The sequence below is a fragment of the Aaosphaeria arxii genome (assembly GCF_010015735.1).
Source record: "Aaosphaeria arxii CBS 175.79 unplaced genomic scaffold BU24scaffold_13, whole genome shotgun sequence".
In the NCBI taxonomy this organism is placed as follows: domain Eukaryota; kingdom Fungi; phylum Ascomycota; class Dothideomycetes; order Pleosporales; genus Aaosphaeria; species Aaosphaeria arxii.
Window position 1 is genome coordinate 502,155 of NW_022983486.1, and position 20,435 is coordinate 522,589.

The 20,435-nt window shown below is 49.7% G+C and overlaps 9 protein-coding genes and 1 non-coding gene across 10 annotated transcripts; 6 read left to right on the forward strand and 4 right to left on the reverse strand.

The window, feature by feature from the left end:
* Window positions 1-743: 743 nt before the first annotated feature.
* BU24DRAFT_325157 (uncharacterized protein) lies at window positions 744-2,682 on the forward strand (the record flags this gene model as incomplete). Its single annotated transcript, XM_033522970.1, has 2 exons — window positions 744-1,288; window positions 1,347-2,682. Coding segments are annotated over 2 exons (1,881 nt in total), but the record flags the coding sequence as incomplete, so codon positions are not given.
* Window positions 2,683-3,352: 670 nt separating this feature from the next.
* BU24DRAFT_414852 (uncharacterized protein) lies at window positions 3,353-4,192 on the forward strand (the record flags this gene model as incomplete). Its single annotated transcript, XM_033526251.1, has 2 exons — window positions 3,353-3,453; window positions 3,508-4,192. The coding sequence occupies 2 exons, from the start codon at window positions 3,353-3,355 to the stop codon at window positions 4,190-4,192; spliced, it is 786 nt and encodes a 261-aa protein (XP_033377874.1).
* Window positions 4,193-4,557: 365 nt separating this feature from the next.
* BU24DRAFT_428433 (uncharacterized protein) lies at window positions 4,558-6,530 on the forward strand. Its single transcript, XM_033529478.1, has 4 exons — window positions 4,558-4,777; window positions 4,846-5,406; window positions 5,469-6,216; window positions 6,269-6,530. Exons 1-4 carry the CDS (start codon window positions 4,596-4,598, stop codon window positions 6,443-6,445), a joined length of 1,668 nt encoding a protein of 555 aa, XP_033377875.1. The 5' UTR covers window positions 4,558-4,595; the 3' UTR covers window positions 6,446-6,530.
* Window positions 6,531-6,545: 15 nt separating this feature from the next.
* BU24DRAFT_444920 (general substrate transporter) lies at window positions 6,546-8,654 on the reverse strand. The gene is made up of 5 exons (XM_033530667.1): window positions 8,090-8,654; window positions 7,642-8,038; window positions 7,323-7,585; window positions 7,023-7,268; window positions 6,546-6,969 (listed from the first exon to the last, which is right to left on the reverse strand). Exons 1-5 carry the CDS (start codon window positions 8,415-8,417, stop codon window positions 6,602-6,604), a joined length of 1,602 nt encoding a protein of 533 aa, XP_033377876.1. The 5' UTR covers window positions 8,418-8,654; the 3' UTR covers window positions 6,546-6,601.
* A 387-nt stretch (window positions 8,655-9,041) lies between these two features.
* BU24DRAFT_379998 (glycoside hydrolase family 3 protein) lies at window positions 9,042-12,041 on the forward strand. The gene is made up of 4 exons (XM_033524707.1): window positions 9,042-9,324; window positions 9,482-9,864; window positions 9,918-10,121; window positions 10,174-12,041. The coding sequence occupies exons 1-4, from the start codon at window positions 9,181-9,183 to the stop codon at window positions 11,993-11,995; spliced, it is 2,553 nt and encodes an 850-aa protein (XP_033377877.1). The 5' UTR covers window positions 9,042-9,180; the 3' UTR covers window positions 11,996-12,041.
* Window positions 12,042-12,235: 194 nt separating this feature from the next.
* On the reverse strand, window positions 12,236-12,337 carry BU24DRAFT_t86. The gene has a single exon. It is a non-coding gene; the product is annotated as a tRNA-Ser (tRNA).
* Window positions 12,338-12,963: 626 nt separating this feature from the next.
* On the forward strand, window positions 12,964-13,845 carry BU24DRAFT_329297 (DUF1769-domain-containing protein; the record flags this gene model as incomplete). Its single annotated transcript, XM_033523013.1, has 1 exon — window positions 12,964-13,845. A coding segment is annotated over one exon (882 nt), but the record flags the coding sequence as incomplete, so codon positions are not given.
* A 338-nt stretch (window positions 13,846-14,183) lies between these two features.
* BU24DRAFT_428436 (Flavocytochrome c) lies at window positions 14,184-16,113 on the reverse strand. Its single transcript, XM_033529479.1, has one exon. The coding sequence runs from the start codon at window positions 15,925-15,927 to the stop codon at window positions 14,419-14,421; it is 1,509 nt and encodes a 502-aa protein (XP_033377879.1). The 5' UTR covers window positions 15,928-16,113; the 3' UTR covers window positions 14,184-14,418.
* Window positions 16,114-16,836: 723 nt separating this feature from the next.
* BU24DRAFT_358501 (uncharacterized protein) lies at window positions 16,837-17,819 on the forward strand (the record flags this gene model as incomplete). The annotated part of the gene is made up of 2 exons (XM_033523995.1): window positions 16,837-17,214; window positions 17,265-17,819. The coding sequence occupies 2 exons, from the start codon at window positions 16,837-16,839 to the stop codon at window positions 17,817-17,819; spliced, it is 933 nt and encodes a 310-aa protein (XP_033377880.1).
* Window positions 17,820-18,472: 653 nt separating this feature from the next.
* On the reverse strand, window positions 18,473-19,798 carry BU24DRAFT_401342 (kinase-like protein; the record flags this gene model as incomplete). Its single annotated transcript, XM_033525489.1, has 4 exons — window positions 19,515-19,798; window positions 19,184-19,455; window positions 18,904-19,121; window positions 18,473-18,838 (listed from the first exon to the last, which is right to left on the reverse strand). Exons 2-4 carry the CDS (start codon window positions 19,407-19,409, stop codon window positions 18,473-18,475), a joined length of 810 nt encoding a protein of 269 aa, XP_033377881.1. The 5' UTR covers window positions 19,410-19,455; window positions 19,515-19,798.
* Window positions 19,799-20,435: the final 637 nt, after the last annotated feature.

A 20,435-nucleotide genomic window follows, 5' to 3' on the forward strand; every position in this document is an offset into this window, starting at 1 on the left:
GCTGATGAATCATGGGCCCAATAATGGCTCGCCGGCAGAACCAGATGGTCGCTTGGGTAGACGGGAGGTGGGCTGCGTGAGGCTTGTATGGTATTTTCATTGTCCAGACTGCGGGTGGATTATGAGGACGCGATGAATGGTGAATGGTGAATGGTGAATTCGCGTCCGGGGAGAAAATAATTTGGGACAATAATTTGGGAGCTTGGGCCACGACGCGTCCCCCCTTTCACGTCCGGATCGTCTTCCTAGCAGTTCACTACCCAACTACTCTACTCTAATTATCACCAATCTTCCCTCCCGCCCTGCCTCCCTCTCCTGTTCTTGCATCTGGGCGAACAGACAGCTTAGGGGGAACGGTTTGCAGACCAGGCCAATGACTAGACGACCGTCACCGTCGCCCTGACCATCCGCTCATCAGGCTCCACGCCAAGTTTCTTTTCGTTATTGTCTAGAGTGGTAAATTCATCTCTGCTGCTCAGCTTACGCACTACTTCCACTATTATTATTACCTTACCCGCCCAAGAAGGGCGCGTCGCTCCTTTTGCACTACTCGTACCTAACTTTCCCATCCATCCATGTTCATTCTCTCCTTATTGCATTCATTCAATTTCATCAAAATCATGCGTTGAGCCCTTTGGAAGTTCTCTCTGGTGTAGCTGTCACCTGGCATTCGTTTCAGACGTCCCTTGCTCCCGTATACCCGAACTCTCCTCCTGGCCGTCATGACCGAATCAACACAAGTTACCCCTCGCTCTAACTCTGAAACACAGCAGCTAAAGGCTCCAAAAGACAAGAATTGCCCCTTCTGTGGCCAGGCATTCACATCCTCCTCACTCGGCCGACATCTTGACCTCTACATACGGCAGAAGAATCCAAAAGCCGCAGATGGCATACACATCGTCGAGGAAATCAAGAAACTCCGGGGTGGCATAACAAGGCGTCAGGCGAAGAGTGCAATAAAAAGGTCATCGCTCAGCACGCCGAACCATAAGGGCGATCAGTCATTGCTGGAAGATGAAGATTCGCCAGCCATTGAGGAGTCTCCGCTTGATGATGATGACGATCTTGTGTCGGCAAAGCCCAGGCAGCGTTTCAAGGATGTTTCGTGGAAGTCATCAACAAGCACACCGCGTGCATCGGGAGGCAAGACAGAGACCAGGCGAGGGGTATCTCGTCACTTTCAGAAGGCCGACCTGGACCAGCGACAGAAGACTTCGGCAGAGGAAGAGACTATCAGGGCCACAGAACTAGCATTGCGGGAGCTGTTGAAGACGGTACAGGAAGCCAAGTACGATTTGCCTTACACTCATGATCAACATTGCATTAGGAACTGACAAAGGAAACAGTGCCAAAGCATCAGGCCCTCGCCTCTTTGACTTTGACCCATACACATTAACCTTCCCAGGCCTTTGCCTTCGCATATTACCGGCTCCGTCAACTCTGTTCTCCCCGACGCCCTTCCCTACGAGTGAATCGTGGTCAATCAATCCACCTGGTCAGAAACAGTTCGATGCACTGAATAAATATGTTCGGGAACGACTTTTGGCACATCAGCGTCAACGGCAGATCAACCAGATGTATCCCGCCAACCAGCACTCGAATCCAGGCTCTGCCGCGAATTCGCCTCTACCGACACCCCCACTCTTCGACCCGGACCCGCAGAAGCTCTTCTGTCACCTCGCTGACGCCTATAATCACTGGACCGCGCATTCAGACCAACAAAGGCAGGAGGCATGGCAATTGGAAATTCTACGCTCATATGCTCGCGCGGACGAATTGAGAAGAGATGCTGATATGAGTTTGGAGAACGCACGGCGCGAGATCGAATACTTGAAAGCGAACAGATGGTCCTCGGGCGGTTCTGACTCGTCCCCAGTCAACTTCTCTATTGGAACGGAGACGATCAAAGAGCTCGGGAAGCTCGGCATGGATTTCCGCAACTGGGACTATGATCGCCTTATTGAAAAGTGCAAAAATGCAGTACGAGACACCAAGTCTGCTACCGGTGGCATGGCTGCACAGAAGCCATTGCCAGCCAGCACAAGAAGCTGTTCGATGGCCAGCCTCCCGGCCCAACCTTTCGCCACAATCCCTGGGACAGGTCAAGATGTCAAAGTCTCACAAGTTCCATACTCAGCACCTGCAACCACGATCGGCACTGAACCAGGCAGTGATCAGATTGATGCCGAGGGCGAGGATGATGATGGCGATCCAGATCTAGATGCCGACGCCGCATCGGATGAAGGATCAATCGATCCTCCCCCTCATGCAGTACCTCACCAACAGCCTGTACAGCAGCCTGCTGCTCACCATGCCGCTCAGCTGTCTCCTCATCCTCTTGCGCAGGCCAGTGCTCAGTTCCAAGCGCAAGCACAGGCACAAGCTCAAGCACAGGCTCAGGCCCAAGCGCAGGCATGGGCCGCCGCTCGACAGCACATGAACCAGAGCAGGAACCAGCATCAGCACCCTCATCCACACCAGCACCAGCAAATGTCGCCTCATCCGCAACACATGGCGTCTGCCGCGACCAGTCGACGTGGCTCCCATGCTTTCATTGATGCCCACGGTATGAACCCTGGCGCCATGCTCCCAATGGAGGGCATCGAAAGCCACCAAGACCAATTCCTGCACATGAATATGAACCTTGCAAATACCTTTGTCGGCCCGAACGGAGACGGCGTACAATAATTCACCTTATCCAAGACACATCGTCAACAGCAACATCATTTTCTTAATCTTTTATTCTGTACACTCGTTTTTTTGGATACCCATTATTTGTTGTAATACTTTTTCTTGATTCAGCATTGCATATCGCAATGCTACAGATACCACCTTCAGCCTTGTCAAACAGTTCTTTTGTTCTAGAATTTTTTTATTACTTATTATACCCGCCCTAGCACACAAAGGTTACGACGCTTCGTCCTCTACCTGGGCATGTTACATAGATACCTTTTGTCCTTCATTGGATTGAGCGGCGGCGGCGGCGGTCATCGTTGCCAAATGTTTTTTTACCAGCGTTTTAATTCTGGTGTCAGGATCAGATTTTTTTTCGGCCATGTTCGTCCGTTACTCTCGAGAGTTGGAGAGTCAAAATTGTTATATACCATTGCTGCGAAAGCAAGGCTGAAAGCCTTACTTCAATATCACTCTCCTCAAAGACAAGTTGTCTTTCACCTAATCCGATAATTGGTTTTTGCTCATCATTATCACTATTGAAAGCCAGGTACCTGTGACTCCCACTACCTGATTATTTAGTCAAGTCCTGATCAGGCCGATCCTTTACTTTCACTTCTCAATTGTGCTCCTCGACGACGTAGACTCGTCGCGAACACAGTGTTAACACCTGCTCACAATGTCCTCTGTGGCCAGAACCCCGGAATCACCTTTTCCCAGCGACGAAGCCCCGGCTGAAACATCTGTGGTTATCCAGGTGCCCAGATCTGTCATACCATTGTGAGTGCCAGATCATAAAGTTCAAATAGTCGTTTACTCAGTCTTTTTTAATAGGCTTCGTGGACTTGCTGTGATTGTCAAATCCGGTGAATGTGCTTGGCTACTCCCCACAGATCTGCTTAAGAGTCACTCAAAGTTCTTTGACAAGCTGCTCACGGGCGACCATGGAGTGACAGAGATTAACCTCCCTCACGATTTTGATTCTGGCACCTTTCCACTCTTCGTCGAATACATCTTGACTGGAAAGTGCATCATGAAATGTGGATCTGCGGACTGGAACATGTTTGAGCTCGAACCGTCAGGGTTGTCACCTTCAGGCTCGTCGGAAGCATCATGGAATATCAAAGCTACCATTTGGTTATACGTCCTTGCATTCAGACTAGGAGCTTCGAAGCTCATGAACATCGCCATGAAGTGGATCTACGGATTTTGGGCCGAACTACCTGGCATTAATTTCATCTTCGCACCTTACCTATACGCCAAAGTCGCCTCATATGCGTGTGAAGGCTGGCAAGGTCAGACCTCACCATTGAGAGACCTCGTGTACCACTTCATCTTCGAGAACTGGAAGAGAAAAGATTTGTTTGAGGAGAACAGAGAGGCATGGAAGGAGTTTTTCCAGCATCATCCCGAACTATGCGTCAGATTGGCCGTGGACTCTGACCAACCAGTTGAGTATCGACGAGAGGAGAACATCGGGTCTCGCAATTTGAAGTTATACTTAGTCAAAGAGGAATAATACCAACGAGGCCCAGGAACAGTCAAGCAACCGAGACTTGCCTCAAAGTGAGGTCTCTCACAAATTTCTGGCATGATCATGCATACCTGGGTTCTTCATCAATGCATGACTTAGATCAAGAATTCAATTGGACTCGAAACTTACTTTTTGATTCAACATCAAATACATTTTGAAGCAAGAAGTCTATTCATTTCACATACGAAATTCAGTAGTAATTATACTACTTACGGCCACATATCCTCTCGTGCCTCTCAATGCCTGAATGTGCTATGAGGAGTACAGAGACCCTCGAATGCTTAGTAATAATTAGAGCAAGCTTAAAACCAAGCTCATGCAGGGCAACTCCACACCCCACACTCTTTACCCCAGTCCATGCATACTTCTCTTCTTTGATTATCATGCTATGCCGCCTGTAGTTTCTCGTAGGGGTCAAAGAATTGCCTCTAAAGCATGTGATAACTGTCGGGATCGCAAGGTCCAATGCGTGTTCGAATCCCCAGAAAGTCCGTCTTGCCGCCGCTGCACCGACGCCAATGGCCCTTGTACATTCTTGAAGGAGAGAAAAGCTCGTGGGCCTCCTGCTCGGTACGATAATTCAGTGAATCAATGTTCACTTTCTACATGTCATGGGACTATATTGACGAGTAACCTAGGCGAGTCCCTAGCACCCAGGCTCTTCCGGTGGGCAACCTCTCAATTGAGCTACTATGCCCCCACGATGTATTTCTCAGTATACTAGAAGATTTCTTGCACATCGTGTATCCAGTGCTACCACTTGTTCATAGGCCAACATTTCGGCTGCTGGTTGAAAGCAAAAGCTATACCAGCGATCCGGCCTTCTTCCGCCTTTGCATCGGCCTGGTTGCTGTCACGGTCGCGTCGATTCCGCGGAATTTTGAAAAGTATGGCGCTTCAATGTATCCAGACGTGGGTTCAATGGTTGACAGAGCTTGTCACTTGGTCTTGTTGAGTAGGATCTCGCTCGAACCTCATTGGCAGAATCAGCCCTCGATGAACTCAATGTTGGTCTCCATTTTGCTGACCATGGCTTCTCATTACGTTGGTCGCCAGAATCAAGGATGGGGATACGCGAGCGAAGCAATCCAGTTCTTCCGAGCACTTGAGCTGTTCAGGAAAGAAGGATACGAGAAGTTGAGTCCGTGGGAATGCGAACTTTGTAAGCGGGCATTCTGGGTGCTTTACATCATTCAAATGTGCGTGATAACTCCTACCAATATGATCCCCCAAAGAATAATGATGAGTTGACACAGTATAGTCACGATCGATTATCGTTCATTGTGCCCCACACAGGCCTTAGTTTCGATCCCAAGCACACAGACTGGGAGTTCCTTTTGCCAGCAGAGGCGGGAGACGATGACCTGACGGCATGTACGAATGACCCAGACACCTATCACAATGGAAAGGAATTCTACAACCGAGAGCCGCCCCTAATCTGTGGGTTCATCGCACTTGTCAAGGTGTTTCTCTGCGTTGTGGATCTTCTTTCAAGCGGACTTTTCCCAGGGACAGCACCGCAAGCATACGCAATGACTGGCGGATCACTCACATTACCAGAAGCAGCAGGAGACCGCATTTCGCACTCATCAAGCAGATCGACACTCAGTCTAACTTCGTTGCTTCGCATCATCAGAAATCTACAAAGTGCTCTAGAAGAACTCCCGGAACAGCTCAAAATCACCACAATGGATCCGCAAGTTCGATCTCCTGATGGATCGGAGCACGCACTCAGCGCCACCACACAGTTTCAATTCGACATAATGCGCGCCAACATCCATATCACAAGCCTTTATATTCAAAGCACCGTCTTAGAAGCCTGTTCAAGTGCGTTCGCAAATAACCCCAACGATTCTTTCGCACCTTCTCCGGGCGACGATGCCCATTCCAGTCCTGGATACACACCACGAACCCAGCTATGGAAGTTTCGAGAGAGCATCGCTAGGGAGTTACTCGAGGTTCTGCACTTCTGTTCGACTCGCACCCTTGAGGCTAGCGGGTCCTCGATGGTATGCCCAAGTCCTCACAGTGGCCGATTTCAATTGCTGATTGACCGTCCAGATTGTGAAAATTCGAGAGATGGCTGCGACACTCCTAGATTCAGATAACGATCTCGGCGTCCCAAGCGAGAGCGAGGAGCAGCTAAGACGCTATGTCGTCCAGTTCGCAGATATATTAGCGAATCTCGATTACATGGGTCATTCAACAGTCATACCAGCAATCTTTTCGGCACATTGAAAGACAAATTTGTAACACTAAGTACTAATCTATCACTTTGGAAAATAGATTATGATCTATTATATTATTATTATTTGTAGCAATAGAACATATGCATACGCAATCACTTGTGTTTTAGCATCCAACAGAGATGCTATAACCGATTCCAACCCCTTTTCAGTGTTCAGAGACTGCAGTCTTCGAGTCCTCTGCCACAGTCACAACCTCAATCTTCGACCACTTCCTTGCGGGGATGCCGCGCGACCACAGCTCGTCCAACTCAATGTACGTCCTCCCTTTGGTCTCGGGGATGAAGAAGAAGATAAACACGAACGAGAGCGCCATAACGGAGCCGAATATGAAAGCGATCTTGCCTCCCAAGTTACCCTGATCGGGGTTGATAGCATACGGAAGGGAGAAAGACCAGATGCAGGATGAAAGACCGTTCATCATCGTGGCGAGAGACTGGGTCGGCGCTCGGAGACGCGATGTAGGCGTCTCTGTACTGATCGTCCATGCAACGCAGCCGATAGTTCCTTGATAGACTGTCGCTGTGTTAGTGAAGGTAAAAGTGAGCACTAAGATGGAGTGGACTTACCGAAAGACCATACAGCCATTAATGCGACTTGACCCCAGATGGCACCAGGAGTCTTGACGACAGCGAGAATACCAATGACGAAAAGCGTCGCAGCCAGCATGGCCGATCCGTACAAAGCCGTCCCGCGACGACCAAACTTCTCAACGAAGAACCATCCAGCCATGTTTCCGACAACCATGAGCCCGGACATTCCGACGGTGGCATCGAAGGACCTTGCAGCTGACATTCCGCCCAACTGCATGAAATCTGTAACATTCGCATTTAGCACTTGTCGTGACGGGACGGTGGATATCTACTTACAACTCATGTATCCAATGACCCAGACGCTGCCGCTGGCATTTTGGATAAAGAAGACCCCGGTGGCAACCATTGTCCTCATGATGTTTTTCCTGGAAAAGCATTCCGCGATCGAGCCCTGAGACTCGTCGTCTTGGTTCAGACGTGCGAGCGACTCGTGCACTTCAGCCATGTGACCGTCAACATCGTAGTCGGGCGCGTGTAGCTTGGCGATGTTGTGTCGTGCCTTTTCGTGCCTGCCGTGGGCTACGAGCCAGTATGGAGATCTGTTGTCGTTAGCCTGATGAACGAGTCTCCAGATCTACGGTCCGTATTGACTTACTCAGGGAAGAATGGAAGGATGAGGAGACCCAAAGCGACGTATCCCCATTGGGTAGCAAAGAGAATACGGTAGGACATCTTTCCGGTGTAGAAACTCGCTTCTCTCATCACGCCATATCCGATGAGCTGTCCGAGGACAATGGCGAAGTTCATTCCTGCAGTGATGGCACCGCGGATGTTGAGGGGAGCCATCTCGGAGGCATAGGTAGGCGCAACGGTGGTAAAGCAACCAAGGGGGATACCAGTGAGGATCTTTCCGCCGAAGAAATGTGCGGGTGTTGTGGCGAAGAATTGAAGAAAGATACCGCCAGTGTTGATGATGTAGGAAACGAGAATGCAAGGCTGGCGACCAAACTTGTTAACCCCAAATCCTGTGATCAAACCGCCGAAGATGATGCCTGAAATCTAATTAGCAATCGTCTTCATTATGGATGTACTCGAAGACTCACCGAACAGCGTCGCCGCTTGGAACCCGAGCTGCCAATTGGCGTCAACAACATAGTCTCCGGCAAATGGATGTCCAAAGTCCTTTCGAAACTCTACAATGGAGACTACAACACCTCCAGCAAGCGAATCGAAACCAAACATGATGCAGGTATAGAACATGAAGAAGCACCACGCGAGCGACTTCCAGTGCTCCTTGACTGCTTCCTTGCGCGACAGGGATTGCTGTCGGGTCTGGAAGTTCTTCAGCAGTTCCGTCGATCCAACGACAGCTGTTGCGCCATCGTGAGTGGACTCGACATGGTCGATTGCAGTATCCTTCACGTCCGCCATGGATTCTGAGGAGCAATGGACGTAGAAAAGAAATCGACCAGGAATTGGACAATACAAGCAGCCTGTGTGCCGCAGAAAGAGAGCGGAGAGTATAAGCAGTGTATCCAAAGACTCGGGTCGCCTGCAGAAGCTTATATATTTTTCAACCCCATATTCCAGTCCGTTTGGGGAACCCCACAGACGAGTGCCAGAAATGCAGGTAGTACGAGCAAATGGGGTTGAAAGACGGGCGTGCTCTGGCTTTGTCTAACGGAGAATCTCTGGAGAATCTCTAGTCCATCTCTAGATCATCTCGCCAGTATCCGTAACGAGTCATGTGGCGTTTTTCGGCTACTTTCAATTGTTCTTGCATTATCCCCGAACATTGTTCTCGACATCAACACGCTACAGCAATAGCCTGATGAGCCTAATCGAGAGGGAGTATGGTCATTAACTCAGCAGCTGAAACGGTAAAATCGAAATCATCACGCGGTGCAAATTTCCCCATAGTAAGATTTACATATCTGAAAGAGAGGACCACTTGCGGGGACAATAATGTCCCTAACAGGTAAGTTTAGCCCCCTCCACGGCTTTACCATGGCAGTTGTCCGTGCACATTCTCTCTCCAGCCATGGCTCGGAGAATCTCCAAGATGGTTTCTCCGTTAAACGTTATAACAGCCAACATGAAGCTCTTCCGTCGGAATGGTCGAGTCATCAATATCCGCGTGCATTTGTCAAAAGGATTGGAAAAATAAGCCACGTGAGAAACATACATTCACATCATGGCTTTAGCGAATAGAGGCTCCGCAGACAGCTTCGGGGACTTAGTGAAGCAGTTGACGCTGGAGGAGAAGATTTCTATGCTTGCGGGTAAGAATGTCTGGGAGACTTTCGATGTAGAAAGGCTCGGAATACCATCCCTCAAAGTAAGTCTAAGCCTCTATCTTGGGTAGAAACCAGGTCTACATTTTCAGTTGGAGACATCCTCATGGAGATAGCACGGTTACCATCCTCTATATAAGGCCATCATTTTGATGACTAAACCATCATTACACGCTATACAAGGTTCTGACATCACAATAGGTCACTGATGGTCCCAATGGTGCAAGAGGAGGAGAATTCTTCGACGGAACAACCGCAGCATGCTTTCCTGCGTGTGTATCACTAGCAGCGACATTCAACCGCGATCTTGCGCGCAAAGTCGGCAAGGCTCTTGGACAAGAAGCGATCACCAAAGGCGCATATGTTCTGCTCGGCCCAACAGTATGCTGCCATCGATCTCCGCTCGGTGGAAGGAATTTCGAAGCATTCTCGGAAGATCCTCTTCTTTCTGGAGCCTTGGCGATTGAGTACGTGAAAGGGTTGCAGGAGGAACGTGTGGCTGCGACTGTAAAGCATTTCCTTGCGAACGAACAGGATACGAGGAGATTCTCTGTGAACGAGACCGTCTCGGAGAGAGCGCTGAGGTACGTATTATTCTCGATGTTTACTAGGTCTGCACGACTGACTTCTGGACAAGAGAAATTTACCTGAAACCTTTTGAGATGGTAGCAAAACAGGCCGACCCCTGGTGCTTCATGTCAAGTTACCCCAAGGTTAATGGCAGTCATATCGATGCGAGCTCAAAGTTCCTCAATGATATATTGAGGGGTGAATGGGGCTACGATGGCCTGGTCATGTCAGACTGGGGTGCAGCTAGCACCCCCGAAGGTATAAAATACGGGTATATTTCGTCCCTAGTCTCTCACCTTTAATCTATCGCTGATGTATAATAGGTTGGACCTTGAGATGCCAGGGCCTTCCCGCCAACGAACTACCGAGAAGGTCCAAGGCGCCCTCCAAGCTGGCCAAATTAGCGAAGAAGACATCGACAAGCGTGTACTGAACATTCTCAACTTATTGAAGAAGACGGGAAAGTTCGATGATCGAAAGAACCCGGTGAAGGAGCAAGCAATCGATCGCCCAGAGCATCGTGCACTGATCCGCAAAGCCGGTAGCGAAGGCATTGTATTGCTGAAGAACGAGAACAATATTCTCCCGATCGACGTCAAGAAGACCAAAAAGATTGCACTCTTAGGCCCGCTTGCGAACTACTCGGCAGCCCATGGTGGTGGGAGTGCATCATTAAGCTGTCATTATAAGGTATCACCATATGATGCATTCAAGGAGAGGCTTGGAAAAGATGTCGAGATTACACACGGGAAAGGAGCTCACATCTTCCGCGTATACCCAGATCTAGAAGAGGGCTGCACGAATGCGAAATCTAATCCTGGATTTCTCGCAGAGTTCTTCATGACCCCAGAGGCAAATGAAGAGCCATTCCGCGTCGAGGAATACCCACGAGGGAGCTTCACCACACTAATGAACACCAACGTCGTAGGATCTCAAACTGTCCGATACACAACGACTTACACACCAACTACAGCCGGCAACCACTACCTAAGCTTTTCCGGTCTCGGCCCAACAAAGCTTTTCATCGACGACGTAGAGGTCGGCGAGCAAAGAGATCCCATCAAGGACGCCATGGGCTTCTTCCTCGGCGTCCAAGAGGAGGTCCGCATCCAATATCAATTCAGCAACCGACCATACAAGATCCGCCTCGAAACCCACCCATCACCAGTTTCAAACTCAGAACTCTACCTCATGGACAACCAATGTTCCATTCATCTCGGATTCTTGAGTCAGGCCGAGATGGAGCAGGACGTTCTTTCAGAAGCCATAGAGCTCGCCCGCTCTGCAGACCTTGCGGTCCTCTTCGTAGGCAACACCACACAATGGGAGACTGAGGGTCAGGATCTCTCTTCCATGACACTGCCTGCCGATGGATCGCAAGACAAGCTCGTTGCGTCTGTTGTAGCTGCCAATCCCAATACCATCGTCGTGAACACAACGGGTGTGCCCGTCGAATTGCCGTGGATCGATGATGTCCCGGCCTTCCTACAAGCTTGGTATGCCGGCCAAGAAACCGGTAACGCAATTCTGGATGTCCTACTCGGCGAGACATGTCCGAGCGGCAAGCTGCCCATCTCGTGGCCGAAGAAGTACGAGCATACCGGCTGCTACGGTAATTTTGGCCTCGATAGCTACGACTCGAGAGAAGTGACATATGTGGAAGATGTCTTCGTTGGATACAGGTGGTTTGACAGGCTCTGGGAGAGTGACAGAGAGGTCAGATTCCCATTCGGATACGGTTTGAGCTACACAGATTTTGAATTTTCTGAGGCCTCGATATCTGGCGAATTGGCTAATGCTGCCGACACGAAAGTGAACGTCACAGTGAAAGTAAAGAACGTGGGATCGATTCCTGGCTCAGAGACTGTTCAGGTGTATGTCAAGCCTCCTGTGGGGCCATTTCTAGAGCGGCCTGTTAAAGAGCTTGCCGCCTTTGCGAAAACAACATTATTACAGCCTGGCGAGGTTCGACTAGTGGAAGTAGAGTTTGGAAGGGATACAGCAGCCTTTTGGGATGAGGAAAGGAAAAGATGGTCTGTCAGTGAAGGCATCCACGACATTTTAGTGTCTACCAGTTCACATTTAAAGGACGTGAAAGCAGTACTGCAAGTAAACGTTGCCACGGTGTTCCAGTTTGAGCCATGATTACACTGCATAGCTTCTGCCTTTCGTACTTGGATAAGTATGTACGTAACCTAGATTAATTAACAATTAAAACATCCACGGTTCTTTTCACCTAGCTGTCATTAAATAAATGTCGAGGGGAAAATAACATTTGTACAAAAAGCAAACAAACTAATTAGAGTAAAAGTAAGAAGTTGTAGCTGACCTTATTGTAGACAAAAAATGAATTAGCAAAAAAGCAAAAAAAGACGGGCTGTTATGCGACACCTGTGAGATTCGAACTCACGCTCCCGAAGGAACCAGCTGACCAAGTATGTGAATTACTATAGCAGGCTGGCGCGTTAACCACTCCGCCAAAGTGCCTTGGCTGAGCTCGTTTGATGTAAGACTTGTAAATTTTTACGTATATATACTCACAACAATGCTTTTTCAACAGGTGCTTCACCAAGTCTTCGTATCTCTTTGCTGAACCAAAGGGGCATGTGGGACTCATGTGGGGTCAACAAACCCTGGCGAGGCTCTAAACCGCGCGTAATTGGCCCGCGGAAAACAAGCATGTGATTGGGCGGATGTGAGATCTCAATGGGACGATTCCGTCATGAACCATGAGGCACGCATCGCAAAGGCGAAACTTAGTACGCGTCAATTACAGTTACACGCATCACCTCCGTGGCGCATGCCCGGGTTCTCAGCTCCCGCTCCCTTAGCTGGACCCTTATATTCTTACATTCTGAACAATATGAATGTTCACAGGCCCAACTTCGAGGCTTTGCATGTTTCTGACTGGCGGTCTGGTCTCTTCACATGTTTAGTTGACGTGCGCTATTCGTGGGAGACTTGACGTCGCCGCCTTCAACACCAAGTGCTCGCCCTAAATATAGTACTACTTATTCAACATTTTTCTCCTTCTTGTTCTGTTACTATCGCAAGTGTCTCTCAGTCCACAGTAAAATTTGCATCTACATAATACAATGTTCGGTTCCGAGCCTGTCGTCGACCCGGCGTCGCGAGACAAGTACCTTCTCCACATCAAGGCTGGCCCATCCAGAGATCCACGCACCCACCAAACCGTCGCTGTTAACGGTCCAAACTACCGCATCGTCGAGAATGATTTAATGACCTGCTACATCAAAGTTCGAATAAAAGATTACCATGGACTGCCAAAGAATTCGCCTGCAACTTCAGACTACTTCTCCCATCCATCGCACATTTCAGACAGATACAGTGTAGCATTCTCCTTCGTACCAAAAGTTGATATACCGGGAGAGGACATGGTATTCGGCTTCGATTTCGACCACTCGATCAAGGACAGACTACCGCCAGGTTTCAGATACGCCATGAGGATAGTAACAACGCTGCTAGACCCAGGAATCTACTCCGACCCATACTCGGATAAGCCGTACCTGTACGGCCCAGCCCTATCATCCTTCTTCGCCTTCCACATTGGCGAGCTCGTCAGCAAAGAGCCAGTCGAACAGCAACTCGAATCTCTCGCCAAAGACCATTCCGACATAATATCCGAAGGCTCGACCGGCTCCGGCAACGCCATTCGAAAATCCCACAACATGCCTTCGAAGTCGTCAAAGCGGCGGAAACACTTCCTCACGCCTGAAAACCTGAAGAGTTTCACGTTTGAGAAGGGGAGGCTGTATCAGTCTGATTTCTTCAATCCTTACCTTGATTTCGCCAATTTCGCGCTAAGGATCCCGGGGTTTTCGATCAGCGTGGCGAAATATATCGATGATAAGACGCATCAATTACGACTGGTGCTGAAGAATAGGAAGACGGAAGAGGTGTTGTTTGTGGTCATGTTTACGCTTTTATTCGGCCAGAAGCTAGATGACGTGCTAGAAGATGAGAGAAAGAAAGAAGAGGAAAACAGTAGAGTGCCGCTATCTCAAGAGTCGCCGGTCGGGATTGATGGAGGCGATAGAGACGAAGGTGGAGAGAGGAGAGGCAGGACTTCATCCGAGGTCCCGACACCCGTGTCCTCGTCACGATCATCGTCAATGCCTGACTCAGACCTCGAAGATGAGGAGAGGAGAAGTAGGCAGACAGCTGCGTCGACTTTGGCCGGATCCATTTATTCGAGCTTCGCGGCGCTGGGCTTCGGAAGGTCAGCAAGCGCGAGTAGTAGTGAGAATAGCAGCAATGAAACATCGCCTACGAGGGATCCCATCAAAGAAGAGAGAAGGGCAGCGGAGCAGATGAAGGCCGATACGAAAGTCGAGTCCATGAGCGATACGAAAGTTGAAGAATTCCTCAAGACTAGACATGGCAGTGTTTAATGTCAATATCTGGGTCTATAATCCCTTTAATCATACATCATCAACATCGCTTGAAGCGAAAGGGTAGATAATTCTCGGTAGAAATATTATGTTAAATGAATTATGATAAGAATATATTCTCCCTTCGCGGTTCAAGCCCACTTAGAAGTGTCTCCTTCATTTCTCTTGGGCGGATATGTACTGCGCACATTGATCCCCTGCAATCCTGCCAAAAACGACACATTCGAGCAAAGAGCTACCACCAAGCCTATTTCCGCCATGCACGCCTCCTGTAATCTCTCCTGCCGCCCACAACCCCTCAATCGCTTTCTCTTCCTCTCCTAGGACCTCACTCTTCTCGTTGAACTTCACTCCACCCATGGTGTAGTGCACGATTGGCGTCACTGTACCAACATACACCACAGATTCCTCTGTCGGATCGGTCAGACTCCAGTTTGCGAAAGATGTTCTCTGGAGATAATCCGAATGTTTTCCTGCCACTGCCTCTGCGTATTGCTTGATGGTTTCAAGCGAACCTGGGGCGAGATCGGCTATTGTAACCTTCTTCATCAGACCCTTGAAAATGTAGAAGTCAATGTGGGATTTGGCTGCATTGTAAGCTCCCTCATCCAACACAAGCTGGACCTCCCATTGCTTGGGCGAGTCCGATTTGGGTTGGGTGGATGTGATCGCGTTGGCGACATTTTCACGAGTATCGAGTTCATTGATGAACCGTTTTCCATTCAACAAAAGAACTCCACCCTCCCCGCGCAACACTTCTGCGGCCAAAAACTTAAGAGCAGATGTCGGATCTTTTGGGTCGACGAATCCTGTGGGATGGACCTGCACTTGCTCCATGTCAATCAACTGCGCGCCCACGGCCGTGAGCAATGGTTGTGTCCCCGGCCTGGGGTCGTTCGTCGACGGGTAGCCAGCGAGGTCAGGTCGGTATTTTGCGAGAAGGCCTTCAGCATCGCCACCGAAGCCTCCAGATGCAAATATCACAGGTCCATGGGCCTCCTCTTCTGCGCCGTTCTCGCAAATGTACTGGACGCCGGTAACACGTGACCCGGCTTGCAAGACCTTGGTCACAGTGCAAGAGGTTTGTAGATGAAATAAGGGAGACTCCTTCAGGGACTTCAAGAGTGTGCTTATAATTGAGAAACCAGGTGGTGTTTGCCCAGCGCCACGGTGCGTTCGGGGGATCGAATGCCCTCCTAGTTGGGCGACTCTGCTCAAATCAACGCCTTTCTCGTCAACGAGCCATTCTACAGCACTTTTCGAGCTGTTTGTCAAAGTGTTGATCAAATTCTCGCGGTATGGTGTTGACGAGGCCATAGCCTTGCCGGCGGATTTCACTGTGTCGGAGAAGAATGCATCGTCCGGGATCTGCTGGAATCTGGTTGGTGCACCATTGATACCGGACGAGGCCTTGATGGAATTTCCACCAGGTTTTGCTGCTCGCTCGATTAGACGAACCGGGATGCGATGGCTGATGAGCTGGCTTGCTGCCGATAAACCAGCCAGTCCTGAGCCGACTACGATGGCGCCGGATCTAAATGCCATGTCTTCGGTGTTGTGTTCAGATGTCATTGGAGCGTCCGATATTCTGTTAGTATAGAGGTAGGCAGTAAAAAGGCCAAAAATGCCTAGGGAAATAAGAGTCAAAAATCCGATGCGACTCATCACGATCTCACATTACGGAGGACATTGGAATGTAGAAATAATGTAGTGGGCGTCATTTTCATCGAAAGACGGCCGTTAATAGATCTCAGGTGATCGTCACGCCGTCCGGTAGGACTACGTAAACGTACGGTGGCAGCCGGCACCGGTACCATCGGTCAGCAGTTCCAGGCTCAGACTCGCTATAAGAACTGATCGAAGAAGTAATATGATGCCACATAGAACGACAGAAATCCTGATGGAAGAATCATGGAAGCCTCACATCTCGGGGCAGTGGGCCATTGAGGGACCGTTTCAGGCCTAGCGTGGAACCCCCCAGAATCTGAGTCCTGAAACCTCTACTGACACTCATTGTGCATCCGAACTACCACACAGCGGCAACAATAGACGCCCAACCTACACAGAACTTCTCGCGGAGTAATTGTAGTCGAAGATGGCTGTTGTTCAGCCCCGCTATAGGTCGAATGCGCCAGTCGGCGTTCAGGATCCTCATCTTACAGTCGTGGCGACCAGTAACACGACCTGTGCCCTCCTAGTGACAGATCATACACATTCGGAACATAAGCTATCCATCTCCTTCACAGGATTTTCAGAGCACGTTCGCTGAATACGTACCCAAAGTGTTGCTCCCATGACCCTCTTCCTCCCGGGTCCCTCACTCCCGTCGATAGACTGCGTTCCAGTACGCACGGCTAATCCGTGGCGCGGCTTCTTATGCATCCGAGCAGATGTACCCTCTTATATTCCCAGATCGCCATATCTTTAATCCCAACTCATTCGTCCAAACCCACCAAACCTATCTGTAAGTGAATATTGGTTTCTATTAGTCTAGAAACCATGATCACTACATATTTCGATGCTGCGCTTTTGTGCCCTCCAATCCTTGCCGTCCTCACGATCAAGCATCCCAAGATGGGCATCAAACACTCCAATCTGCAATACTACTTTGCCTTTTCGTTTGTTGGCCTGCTTGCGTTGAGGTACTTCAATAATACTTACTTCTCTATTCCTAATTACATTGCGTTGTCGTTATGTTCGAGTCACGATCATCCGAATCCTGTAGCTTCACTGTACCCTATGAATGCCACCGGCACTCTCAATGGAACTGTCGCTATCATTCCTATATCACTGGCCCTCGCACGTCAGCTTATCCCACCGCAATATGGCATCCTCGAACACGCTTACCGCGCCCTACTACCGTCTTTTCCTCAAGGCATGTATCCGGCAGTTGTTCAAGCACTTCATGACCACGAAGTGCAAGCATTCGGATACAAGATCCCCGACTTTTCTGTAAGCCCCCTCCCTCCATCGCAAAGCACGCAGTCACTGACCTCCCCCAGCGCACTGGTGTCGAATTCCCCTTCGTCGACATGCTCAACGACAACCAAACCTCCTTCAAATGGGCGCCCTCGCTCCTCATGACCTCCAACCACGACATCGCCCTCAAAGGCGCCATGGACTACGGCACCACGACCTTCGCCGCCAAATTCGAACCCAGCTGCGACGCCTACCGTCACGTCCCCAACGCCACAGACCCCGGAACCACCTTCTTCAGCGCCATCAGCTCCGACCCCGGCGCTGCATCGCTCTCCACTTTGTTCTCGCCGACAGAAGAGTCACCGTTTCCCCTCAGCTTCTTCCAGAACTTCACGAACCAGCCCACCTTCGCGGACGGGAAGACCTGCGATAATATGATCAGGTTTTTCAATACGTCCGCGACTACGTCCCGTGGAATTGAGGTGGTGAAGGGGACGGTGCGCGCGCATATCCCGCCGTTCGATGCCCCGCATGAGTGGAAGGGCGTGTATGGTCTGCGGATGGGGACTGCATTCGTCGAGAATAACTATCTCCCCTGTGAGAATTTCCGCGGGTACGACGGGTGGGAGTCAAGATGATGGCGGAGAAAACGCGCTCTGGCACTGCAAGAAGCCAGGATGACGAGAAAGTCAAACCACCCACGGGATGGAAGAACAGGAAGAAGAGAAGCGCATATCGAGTCTCCGCAAGTCTTCCATGGAATACCACATCCCATGGACGACCCGACAATCGCGATCGCATTCTAGAGCAAGGAGTTAAGAGACCACAAAACCCGCACGATACGAGCATTTACAGATACCTCGCTTGTCATGTCGTCGTCCGCAAGATACCCAATTTTAGAATAACCACACGGCCGGGCATTTTTTTCGCTTCTAATTAGCATTTGCATATATAGTTCATAGATGCCTTCTTTACGAAGCATCGACCGGAAAAAAATACAGATAATTTCAAGATTCGAACGTGTTTTGCAGATTTTGGTGTTCTGATGACCTGGAGATGTTGGACGATTAGCGATGGTGATCATAATTGTAGGGCTGAAAGTTGTTTCTTTCGGATGGCCGCGATGGATCATTCCTCGATGGCCTGGGATTAGCATGCCGATTCTCCTACGCAGCGAAAGCTCGTTTTGGTTTCTTTTGCGTGCCAATTCTGCTTTCCGCTGACCCCACACGTCAGCACGTATAATAATCGCCGAAGCACACCTTCGGCACTTGACCTCTTTCCCCTCGTTTCACACATCCGCAAACCAAGGATGCCTAACCGCCTGATGAGCACTCATACGCTTGAGCGGACTCAGCGTCATCAACTCCCTCATCAGATCTTTAAACACCTCATCCGTAACCTCCGGCCACTCATCGAACGGCCTGTACGCGTGGTACTCCGCATACCGGTCCTCCCAAAGCATCGACAGCACCGTACAGCTGCGTTCATCGTCGTCGCGAAGAATCGTCATTAACCCATCGAGCTCCTCCTGTGTTCCGAAGTACGACACCTGCCGCTGCAATCGAATCGGGTCAGGTTCTGCGCCCTTCCGCACGTGGTGCTGGAAGTCGTTGTCCAGGCCGAAGAGGACTTTGTTGAGCATGGCATAAACACACTTTATTCATTCATTCATAAGATCCTCTTGCATCCGAAGGTGTTGAAATTTTGCAAGGCACTCACAACAGCGCCGAAAGCGTACATATCAGCGGGCTTGTACACCTCAGCTCTAAAATGCATTTCCGGGCTCCTCCAATTCTCGTTCCCCCTCACAGCGCCGCGGAGGGCTTTACCGGGGGGGATATAAACCGCAGTCTCTAGATCCGTGAGTGCGACGTCGCTGACAACGATACCGTCTTCGCTTTCCTGGTAGTCGATTAAGACGTTACCTGGTTTGACATCTGCGTAGAAGTCACGTTGGAATGTTAGATATCAAGACGTGCATCTAGGCACGACCACGTACCGAGATGTAAAACATCGGCTTCGTGTAGTTGCACGATTCCTTTGAGTGTCGCTTTGAGGATTTGTTTGGTAGCCTTTACGGGGATTGCTTTGTGGACAAGTGAGAGAAGGTCGTTGGTCATGTACTTAAACACCAGGACGTTCTTCTCGGGGATGTGGTCAACGGGGAGTCGTAATTGAGGGGTATCATGAAGTCGTGGCTTTATGTTGGAATTCCAGTTCGACATGAGCTTGGGATGCACGTCTTTGAGGACTTAGTGCTTTTGGTCGTGGCTGGGGGGAGGTTAGTATGTGCAGAGTATCGCTAGATAGAATTGATGAGGGAATAGTACGTGGATACCCATACGCAGCCGGTCTCGGGGCGTATTTGAGGAGGGTTTGCGCGGTGTAGTGGGCTCCGGTTGCGCCTGTCAATTCGACTGGGACTTGTGCTGAAGCACGTCTGGAGAGCGTGCGGCAGAACATGGCGGTTCTTGGGATTGGGGGAAATGAGTGAATGGTTGGTTTTGGTCCGTGGAAAGTTGTGTTGCGTATACTCGATATATCCTATTTGATATTTAGAAATAAGGCTACCTTTAATGAAGCCAAAGTGAAGATTCTCGATCAAATGATATCGAAATGCCCTTCAGCCTCATCTCTTCAAGATAGGATGGGATGTTGAATTGAGGTAGTACATACATGAGGTACTGCAGGCCAAGGCGCTATCCCATTTCCATCTACAGCATACAGTGCCTTGCTTCAAAAGAAAGCAATCCTGAAAAGCTATCCAGCAAAGGTGGTTGTGAGAATGCATGATTACAATGATTCAATTTTGTCGTCATTCCGGGTACGGAAACTTATATGGCATCTTATATTCACCCACTCGAACACACTCACCACTTATAAGAAGTACCAGTAGTCGCTATCCTCCACATCACTCAGCCAACCACCAAAAAGGCATCAACACCCTTTTTCGACTTCCATGTGTAAATCGGACTCGCACTCGCGATCCATTTCCGAACCAGATTATATTTATTTCTATATTAAGCCCCCCAGGACCCAGGACGAAAAACCCGGGGCACACAATACCCAGCGATATTAACTCCCGTATAAGCGAGGTCTCGATAGATGGGACCGCAATATGGCAAACCCGGGCTGCAGCACTTGGGTACTATGAAGAGGGAGGGAATGGAAATGGGATACCACCAATAAATCGAGATGTTGATGGAGCGGTCTGGGGTGCGATGGGGTTTTTAAGGATCTTGGCTTTGGGG

What these genes read in the sequence shown, in the direction of transcription:
- BU24DRAFT_428433 (XM_033529478.1), top strand. Translation starts at nt 4,596, where the DNA reads ATGCCGCCTGTAGTTTCTCGTAGGGGTCAAAGAATTGCCTCTAAAGCA. An exon ending in GCTCGTGGGCCTCCTGCTCG is followed by an intron (nt 4,778 to 4,845) that starts GTACGATAATTC and finishes CGAGTAACCTAG; the next exon opens with GCGAGTCCCTAGCACCCAGG. An exon ending in AGGCTAGCGGGTCCTCGATG is followed by an intron (nt 6,217 to 6,268) that starts GTATGCCCAAGT and finishes TTGACCGTCCAG; the next exon opens with ATTGTGAAAATTCGAGAGAT.
- BU24DRAFT_379998 (XM_033524707.1), top strand. Translation starts at nt 9,181, where the DNA reads ATGGCTTTAGCGAATAGAGGCTCCGCAGACAGCTTCGGGGACTTAGTG. An exon ending in TCGGAATACCATCCCTCAAA is followed by an intron (nt 9,325 to 9,481) that starts GTAAGTCTAAGC and finishes ACATCACAATAG; the next exon opens with GTCACTGATGGTCCCAATGG. An exon ending in CCCGAAGGTATAAAATACGG is followed by an intron (nt 10,122 to 10,173) that starts GTATATTTCGTC and finishes GATGTATAATAG; the next exon opens with GTTGGACCTTGAGATGCCAG.
- BU24DRAFT_428436 (XM_033529479.1), bottom strand. Translation starts at nt 15,927, where the DNA reads ATGAGTCGCATCGGATTTTTGACTCTTATTTCCCTAGGCATTTTTGGC.
- BU24DRAFT_444920 (XM_033530667.1), bottom strand. Translation starts at nt 8,417, where the DNA reads ATGGCGGACGTGAAGGATACTGCAATCGACCATGTCGAGTCCACTCAC. An exon ending in ATCCTTCCATTCTTCCCTGA is followed by an intron (nt 7,586 to 7,641) that starts GTAAGTCAATAC and finishes TAACGACAACAG; the next exon opens with ATCTCCATACTGGCTCGTAG. An exon ending in AATGGCTGTATGGTCTTTCG is followed by an intron (nt 6,970 to 7,022) that starts GTAAGTCCACTC and finishes ACACAGCGACAG; the next exon opens with TCTATCAAGGAACTATCGGC.